The sequence below is a fragment of the Otolemur garnettii genome, unplaced genomic scaffold (genome assembly GCF_000181295.1).
Source record: "Otolemur garnettii isolate 467f Iridium unplaced genomic scaffold, OtoGar3 scaffold00048, whole genome shotgun sequence".
Taxonomy (NCBI): domain Eukaryota; kingdom Metazoa; phylum Chordata; class Mammalia; order Primates; family Galagidae; genus Otolemur; species Otolemur garnettii.
In genome coordinates, this window is record NW_003852443.1 from 11,313,616 (window position 1) to 11,323,240 (window position 9,625).

The following is a 9,625-nucleotide window of genomic DNA, read 5'->3' on the forward strand; positions in this document are numbered from 1 at the left end:
TGGGCACAAGTGATCCTCTTGCCTCAGCCTCCCAAGTAGCTGGAACCACAGGCGCCCGCCACAACGCCTGGCTATTTTTTGGTTGCAGCCGTCGTCGTTGCTTTTTGGCGGGCCCAGGCTGGATTTGAACCTGCCACCTTAGGTGTATGTGGCTGGCGCCTTAGCTGCTTGAGCCACAGGCGCTTAGCCACTGCCTGTATATCAAAGATACTGTCTTAGATTTTACTGGGGACTTTTTTTTTTAACCCCTGCCTAAATGTGCAGATAAATATCTTGAAATTTTTAATATTTGAAGAAAATTAATGTCCTGAAAATATTAATATTTTAGAGAAAGAGCACAAAAGATTATGACAACAATGAATTTTACACACATCTTGCTTAAAATTTGTACCTTTGAGTTTAAAAAACAAGAAAAATTAGAATCATTTTCCATAAACATGATAGAATATGTAAAAATATGTTTAGATTTAAAAGAAAATTTTGTGATAGTATCTTGCTCTGTGGCCCTGATAGAGTGTGGTGGCATGATCACAGCTCACTACAGCTTCCATCTCTGGGGCTCCTACAATCCTTCTGCCTCACTCAGCTTCCTGGGTAGATGGAACTGCAGGTGTGAGCCACCATTCCTGGCTAATTATTTAAAAATTTTTGGTAGATAATGTGGTCTTGGTCTAGTTCTGGCTGGTCTGGAACTCCTGAGCTCAAGCACTTCCTGCCTTGATTGCAGGTGTGAGCCACCACACCTGGCTAGGTAAGATTTTCTTAAATCACAATTCTAGCAATTAACCAAAAGTGACAGAAAATTTAATGAAGAATTAAATTAAATTTTGTTGGGTTTTTCTGGTAGTGTATTCATTTCAGGAGTCCACTCACCAGTTGTGGTGGCTCATGCCTGTAATCCTAGCACTCAGGGAGGCTGAGGAGGGTGGATTGCCTGAGTTCAGGAGTTCAAGACCAACCTAAGCAAGAGCGAGATCCTGTCTCTAAAAATAGTGGGGCACTGTGGTGGGCGCGTATAGTCCCAGCTACTTAAGAAGCTGAGATAAGATAATCACATGAGCCCAGGAGTTTGAGGTTGCTGTGTCTTGTGATGACACGACACTCTACCCAGGTGACAAAGTGAGACTGTGTCTCAAAAGAAAAAAAAAAAAAAGAGCCCACTCAAAACAATTAGAACCTCTTGTGGAATTTGTTACAGAAGACTTTTCTCTATCTCAGTGATTCAGTGATTTTTCAGCTGGTATGCCATGAGAAGATCTTACGTTTTATGAAAATCTTTAAAGATCATTAATTAAATTATTTTTGAAAGAAGTTTAGAGCACAGTAAGTATATTTTTTTGCTTTCTCTTTTTTTTTTGGACCAACATAATTTAGGTGTGCAAGGGAAGTTTAACTGTAGGTTCAAGTGTGCCATGAGGTAAAAAAAAAGGTTGAAAAACACTGTTCTATCTCAACCAGTTTCCGTTTTCCTTATCTTACAAATAGTTTATTTATACTTTCTCCTTCTCTTTTCTCTTTTCTTTTTTGAGATAGAGTCTCACTCTGTTGCTTAGGCTTCAGTGCTGTGGCATCAGACTAACTCACAGTAACTTCAAACCCCTCGGCTTAAGCAATCCTCCTGCCTCAGCCTCCCGAGTAACTAGGATTACAGGTGGGCACCACCAATCCTGGCTCATTTGTCTATTTTAGTAGAGATGGGGTGTCACTTTGCTCATGCTGGTTTCAAACTCCTCCTAAGCTCGAGGAATCCTCCTGCCTCCACCTCCCAGAATGCTAGGATTACAGGTATGAGCCACTATACCTGGCCTCACTTTTTTCTTTTTAATAATTTTTTTCGCTTAACACAAATGTGATATATTCATTGTTTAATTTTTAAAATATGGGCAGATACATAAAGTAAAAAAGTCATCATCTGGAGAAGGCTTTTTCCTCCTGGTTCTGGGAAAGAATACCCCAAGGCCACAAGGTACCTATTACCGGTATATGTAATAAGTTATTGCTCTCCTGTATTTCTAGAAAGAGTTTGTTATCTGCCATAAAACCAAATGAACAAAAATGGGAGAAGTGAGATAATTGTCTCTCAAAACATCTGTGTTCCATGATTTAGACACTTGAATGGGAAAGGCTGATCTAGAGATTACTAGGGTCAGATCCCTGTAGTGTCTCCAAGTTTTTTCAGAGTTTCTATTAGATCAAAACTTTTCATAATAGTGCTGAGACATTATTTCACTTTTTCACACTCATTCTTTTGTAAGAATCTAGTTGAATCTTCCAGAAGGTACCTGACATGTAATATAACAACAGGTACAGATTTGAGAATCCAGCTGCCTGGTGTTCGGCTAGACATTGGAGAGATTTGCAAAATGTAAAACCAATTTTTTGTTCTGAAAAATAGTTATTTCTCATAAAAATGTTAAAATATAATGGGTTTATAAGTTTTAATTAAATTTACAAAAATAGTTTGTAAATTTGTCATTTTAAAATTTGTTATTTTTAACTCCTAATATGGTTAATATCACCAAATATTAAAAGCTCTTTAGAATCCTGATTTCTAAGACCAGAAAGTTTGATAGCCATTTGTTCATAAAATCTAAAATATTTAAAAGAGAACAGAGAGCAGACTTTCTAACAGATGAAAAGGTGAAATCCTTTCACATAGGGTATCTTCAGACTGGACACTGTGTATCATAATTGAGTCTATCAGTTTCCAATTTGTTGGACATTTAGGTTGAATCCAGTTTTTGGTTTTTAAGTATTATAATATTGCATATAATGATAATATGCTTTTATACTAGTATTTTTAAACTTTTTTTTTTGAGACAGTCTCACTGTGTCACCCCAACTAGAATGCAATGTCATCATCATAGCTCACTGTAACCTTAACCTCCTAGACTCAGGCTATCCTCCTGCCTCCGCCTCCTGAGTAGCCTCCAGGACTATGGACACCTACCACCACACCTGGATAATTTTTTCTATTTTTAGTAAAGATGGGTCTCCACTCTTGCTCATGATATTCCAAAATCCTGAGCTAAAGTGATCCTTCTACCTCAGCCTCCTAGAGTGCTAGGATTATAGGCGTGAGCCACTGCACCCAGCCAAACATCTTTAATTAATTGTTTTATAATAAATTTCTAGAAAAAGAATTGCTGGGTCAAAAGTTATGCAGAAGGAACTGGCATGACCGGTTACATCATTTCAGGGATCAGTTTAGTCTTCTGCCTAAAGTTTGAACTCCAGGAGGTTTACCGGTTCCAGAGCAGGCCCATCCTCTTCCAAGTGCCGGAAGGGAACTTTTGATCTGATAGTACACTGTTCTTAAACCCTTCTCCCTTTCTGACAGTGTTGAAGACCAGTTCTGCACTGTTTATTGATAGTTGCTTGCTAAGATACCATTTCTGGTCAGACAATATCCCAGACCCACAGCAGTTACCCCTTCTGAGTGTCAAGATTGTAGTTTTGTTTCTTTGTTGTTGTTTTTAAGTTCACTCTCTTTTATTCAGCAATTTAGTATGCCAGGGAGACTGAGGTCAGACATTCCCACCACCAGCCCCGTAGGCTGTGCCAGAATCTGTCCTCAGTAATAAATCCAGAAGCTTTTTGTGTGACCTTAGATCACCAGTTTCAATTAATTCCTTTTCAATGCTTTTATTTGCCTCTTGCCAATCAGACTTGGTTTTGGCTATGAATGTCTTTTGTGACAAAACTCTTTAATCAAATCTCAGGAATTAAAGATTGAGGCAATGATTTTTCCTTTCTAGAAGGATTTATATCCTAAAAAATTGGTCTCCCTGACTTTGACAACCAGCGTTGAGTTCTGTATATCAAGAAGTTGAGGCACTCTTTCCTTATCTTCTCCTTCTCAATGTCCTCTCTCCACTATCCTGAAGACAGTGGCTCCCTTTGCCTAAAGCAGCTCTGTTCTCAACAAAAAGATACATGCCAAGGTGATCTAAGATCTCTACCTATAAACATAAAGGTTGTCACAGTTTTTAAGTGTTCTTCAAAAAACATCTCAGCCCACCCTTGCCTCAACTGGTCTACCTGTTGACAGACATCGAAAGACTTACCATACATGTCACCAACTGGCTCTTCAAAATGGTTATACCGGTATACATTCCCACCAGCAAGAAATAGATTGTTAGGAAAAGACTCTCAAAACCCAATCAGTGCTCTTAAATACTACTAAGTAGAGTTGTTTTAATATTAAACTCACACTCTTCTCCTAGTACTTCTTGTTTTTTTGCAGAATACTAATTTTTTTTGGCCACATGACTGCCACATACAGCATCTTAAGCAATGTCTTCTATAATGGAATAGGTGCACAGGGAAGAATAGGAGGAAGAGAATAGTTGGCTGAAATCATTAACAATGACTTGAAGTGAATATGTTAATATTGTATTTTCAAGTTTACTTTGGTGAAGGCACGAGAGGGTACTTGTTTTCTATAAGGCTAAATGGAAGGTGCTTTATTTATGATATCTAATTTAATTCTCGTAACAAACTTTTGCCATTACTGTTTCTGTTTTAGATGATATTGTTAATTCCATTTATTGATAAATCGATTAAGGTTCAGAGAGGTAGTAAATTTCCTAAAGTCTCACAGCAAGTAGAAGTTGATATTCTCTTAAGAAAGCCCCGTCTAGCACTAAGTACACAGTTCCTCAGAGTCAGAACTTGGAGACTTAGTCTCTTCCTCCAAGGTCAAAATGATCTCCAGGAGGCCCTCACTGCTCACAGGTTCAGGCTTTGCACAGGGTATGTGAGGAGTTAGGACCAACTGCAGAGTTAGAGGGCACAGTCCCCAAGACTTCCCTCACTTCTGACACCCAACTGCATCTTAGGGCAGGGAAGGTTCCCAAATCACCCTCAGGGTCTATAATTTACTAGAAGGACTCAACAGAACTAAATGTAGAACTAAACACCATTATACTCATAGTTCTGTTTCTTACAGGGAAAAAAATACAGATTCAAACCAGCCGAGGTAAGAAGCACGTGGGGCAGAATCCAGGAGAAATAGTGAATGTGGAGCTTCCCTTGTCCCCTCTTCTTTGTCCTCTCTTCGGAGTCAGGATGCATACTCTTGGTGCGTTTGTGTGTAACAACACAAATGGCGTATTTCTAACCAGAGAAGCTCTCTCAAGTCTTGGTGTTCACATTGTTACTCTGTCTCCTAGGAGGTGAGGGCAAAGGCCGGCCCTCTTGTAGGACACCAGTAAATTCTTTACTATCAGGGTCCTGGTCTGATTGAGTGCCCACTCCTTTCCTAGTACCACATGGTAGATCACGGTGCCCCTGGTCACTGCAGCTTATGGTTACCACATAGTAGATCACGGTGCCCCTGGTCACTGCAGCTTATGGTTACCACATAGTAGATCACGGTGCCCCTGGTCACTGCAGCTTATGGTTCAGCATCAGACAAAGAGGCTGAGACATGCGTGCATGGAACGTGGGGGAACATCATGAGAGGAAATTTACCTTCTGCCCTTATAAACCTTAAATTTACTACACATCGTACTCCTTGGGGTTGAATAACAGTATAACATAATAGTATTTATAGATCATCAGTCAAATCATAAAATGACTTAAATACATAAAGGCAAAATTTTTCTAGTATTGAGACAATGCAATTGAATTAATTACGGCTTACGTATAAAACAAATTTCAATATAATTAACCCCCCAAATGCATGTTCACACACACAGACACACACACATCTCCCTCCAGCAAAGGAAATGCCTGTGTCTCTATGTTACACTGCCTTAAGATCATGTTTCATCCTAACTTTTTACCATCACTAGGTAAGTTCGCTTGAACAAGCAGTTTTCCCAAATAATTGCTTATTACTTGGTCTTCATTATTCATGGATTCTGTATTTACGAATTTGCCCACTTACATTTATTCATAACCCTAAAATAAATCCAGGTGACACTTTGGCTGGCATTTGCAAATATTCAGAGAGTAGAGAATTTGAGTCATGTGACCTCCTTCCTGTCCCCAGCTGTGGCCAGACAAGGCACTGCTCTGCCTTCTTGGTTCAGCTCTCATACTGCAAAGAAGTATCTTTTTCATGGTCTGTTTAGTGCCACATTTTTTTCATTTTTGTGGGTTTTTGGTTAATGATTTTGCTATTTAAAATGACCCCCAAGCCTAGTGTTGAAGTGTTGTCTAGACAGTGTTCCTAAGCTCAGAAAGGCTGTGATGTATCTTAAGGAGAAAATATATGCGTTAGATAAGCTTCACGCAGGCATGAGTTATACAACTATGGCTGTGAGTTCAGTGTTAATGAATCAACCGTATATACTAAATAAGGTGTCTTTAAAGAGATACATACATAAAACAAGGTTATTATGTATTTATTGGTTGATGAAAATGTTATGACCAGAGCAATACAGGAACCTACACCTAGGAAGAATGGTTCAGTGTTTGCTACAATGTTTGAGGTCATTTCATAGAGTGCCACTACTGTGAATAATGAGCATCAACCCTATTTGCTGCATTACTTCATTCATTATTCATTTATTCATGTAATCTTTTATTTGTGCTTTACATAAACATATTTAACACTTCCACTGGGCACCAAGTGACTTAAAATTGCCCTTTTTTGTCTGTACGCCCATTTACCACTAGTCTTGCTATAGCTCTCAGACACAAAGTATTTTGTGTGGTTCATGATAACACATCATAAATGAAGTGTGAGGGTACATTTAAAGGTCAGGATTGGGGGCTGAGTGTTTTGAGCCTGTGACTGTTTTACTTGAGCTACAAATTCAGTCTTCTCAATAAACTTTCCAGGGATTTTCCTGCTTCCTTTGAGACCCAGATTTTTAGGATGAGCTGCCTAATGTGTTTCATGTTGGATGGTGATGGAGCAGAGCCATGTGATGTGGTTGGCTACACCTTTCCTACCTCTTACCCCATGTGTCTGCTGCTTCGGCTTCCAGGGTCTTGCAGGCAGAGTATTTGGCTGTGAAAATTCTTCAGCTGAGCCCTGCTGATGAGAAGGCAGGCCACACCCGCCCCTTCTTTTCTGATTACTCATCTCCCTCATGCGTTTGTATTTCCATCCTCTTCGCGCTGTCTCCTACATCTACCTGCACTCCCGCCAAGGGAGAGGAGATGGACTCCAGAGCAGAAGTTCCCCTCACGTTCTCAGTGCTGCCCTAGACCACTGTCTTCCCCTGAAGTGTTCCTCATTGCCTGGTTGGATTGTCCAGGATGTGCGAGGACTTAGATTGGCCCCTTGCTGCTCTTCTCTCTTCATCTGAGTAAAGCCCGTTAGGCTGGAATCCCCTAGATGTACTGGGGGAAAATATAGACATGCTCAGCATTTCTGGGGATTAAAATTGCTGTCTGGTCAATTCGAATGAAAAAGAAAAAGTCCAGTGATTTTAGGGATTTTCAGTAAAACAACTATTAAGTCCAAAGAAACAAACACCTCATTGACTGTTACTTAGTTCCTGTGAGAAATAAGTGCCAGCAGTGAAATTAACCTTGGTATTTGTATGTGATAAGCCATTGAATAAACACAGTAACTTTCTTTGACATCTTTGTAAAATTGTACTACAAGAAAGTACGGACGAAGACTAAAAGATCGTTTGAATGCCTTTAACGCCTAGCACAGTGCCTAGGACAAATAGATCTGAACAAATATGTATTAAACAAATTGATGATTAAAATATCTTATTAAAATATAAATCTTTGATAATATTAATTTGATGTTTATTCTTTCAGATACAGATGAATATAGACCTCCTGTTTGGAAATCTTACTGTAAGTACATAAATTTATTGTTATCATTATAGTGGGCTATACTGGTAATATAAAAATATTGGCACCATTAGATACAAAGATACATTCCATTTTGTACTTATCGTTGAAAAACTGATTTACAGGGCACTGGCCCCATATGCCAGAGGTGGCGGGTTCAAACCCAGCCCCAGCAAAAAAAAAAAAAAAAAGAACCCCCCCCCCCCCCCCGCAAAACTGATTTACAGCAAAGTTAGTGAGTAGCATAGAATTAATTAGGGTTAAATACTGTGCAGTATGTGATTTGCATGTCTGCTTGCATCTCATCCTTCTGAGCTTGCACATATTCCATGCAGTGGAACTTGAGGCCACTTATTAAAAGTGGTTGTAAATCTAATGTAAGGAGATGCTGGCTTGGTGCCTGTAGCTCAAGCCGCTAAGGCGCCAGCCACATACATCAGAGTTGGCAGGTTCAAATCCAGCCTGGGCCTGCCAAACAACAATGACAACTACAACCATAAAATAGCCGGGCGTTGTGGTAGGTGCCTGTAGTCCCAGCTACTTGGGAGGCCGAGGCAGGAGAATCACTTAAGCCCAGGAGCTGGAAGTTGCTGTGAGCTTGATGCCCTGGTGCTCTACCCAGGGTGACAGCTTGAGGCTCTGTCTCAAAAATAAAAAAAAAAAGGAGATGCTAACTAAGAATTCAAGCAATCTAATTATTCTCAGATCCTGACTCTTTATGGGAAAAGGGAATATATGGATCTTGATAAATCAAGAGGCTTTCTTAATAGGAAGAACAAGTAAAAAGAAGCAAAAGTAATTTTAAATATTTTTAGATAATTGTTTTATCTTTTTAATTATTTATTTGTTTGTTTTGGAGACAGAGTCTCACTGTGTTGTCCCAGGCTGGAATGCCATGGCATCAGCCTAACTCACAGCAACCTCAAACTGCTTGGCTCAAGCAATCCTCTTGCCTCAGCCTCCTGAGGAGCTGGGACTACGGTGCCCGCCACAATGCCTGGCTGAGTTTTTCAGGTTTTAGTAAGGATCCTCCTACCTCAGCCTCCCAGAGTTCTAGGATTATAGGTGTGCACCACTGTACCTGGACAATAATTATATTCTCAAAATATAAAAGAGTAATATTTGATTTCTGTATTGCTCTTTAAATTTTGCATGAGAATAAATATCTCTTCAACGAAGTCTAGGTATTTAGTCCTCTGTTTTCCCTTTCTTGTTTATTAGAGAATATTATTTCATCGAGTGAATGATATTTCACATTTATTTTTATTTTTTAAGAGTAGAAACAGAATTATATTAGTTTTAAAAAATGTATAAAGGCACTATCCCAGAAACGTATTTTTGTTTCTTGTCTAGAGTCAAACAAGCAGCCTAAGAAACCTATACTTTAAATATAGATTATTAACATCTTTGTAAAATGTTGACATTTATTTTAAATTTTGATGTTTGTAAGCTTCTAAAATTTGCTGACTGAAGGAACAGCAATATAGATTCTCTTTGGTTTTATGTTCCAGAACAACAGACAGTTTTATTTTAATGGGTTGTAAATTTCAGCTAATCTTAAATAAGTAAAATATGACCAGTGTCTAAAAATATTGCCATAGATAATACCCCCAACTTACTGGTTTCCTTTCTCCCCCCCTCAGGGGTATAATTCTAAAAATGTGTAAAAATGACTAATGTTCTTTACCTCTTTGAGATTTTGTCTCATAATCTCACTGGCTAGAAGCCTATTTAAAATCCTTCTCTGCATTTCTGGTTTTTAGTTTATCTTTATCACCCATTACCCTTTGGTGTGACTTGTGATGTAAGAACATGGATGAAGCCTCAAACTGTTCCTGAGTTTGTGGTGATTTTTTTT

At 39.0% G+C, this 9,625-nt stretch overlaps 1 protein-coding gene across 3 annotated transcripts in view; it reads left to right on the forward strand.

Annotated features, from left to right (window-relative positions):
• CHN1 (chimerin 1) overlaps positions 1-9,625 on the forward strand; it is a 202,860-nt gene that overhangs the window by 45,924 nt on the left and 147,311 nt on the right. For all 3 annotated transcript variants that reach the window (XM_012806197.2, XM_003791504.2, XM_023514174.1), the window contains one exon: positions 7,732-7,770. In XM_012806197.2, coding sequence (XP_012661651.1) covers positions 7,732-7,770 — 39 coding nt within the window. The remainder of the gene's footprint in view (positions 1-7,731; positions 7,771-9,625) is intronic.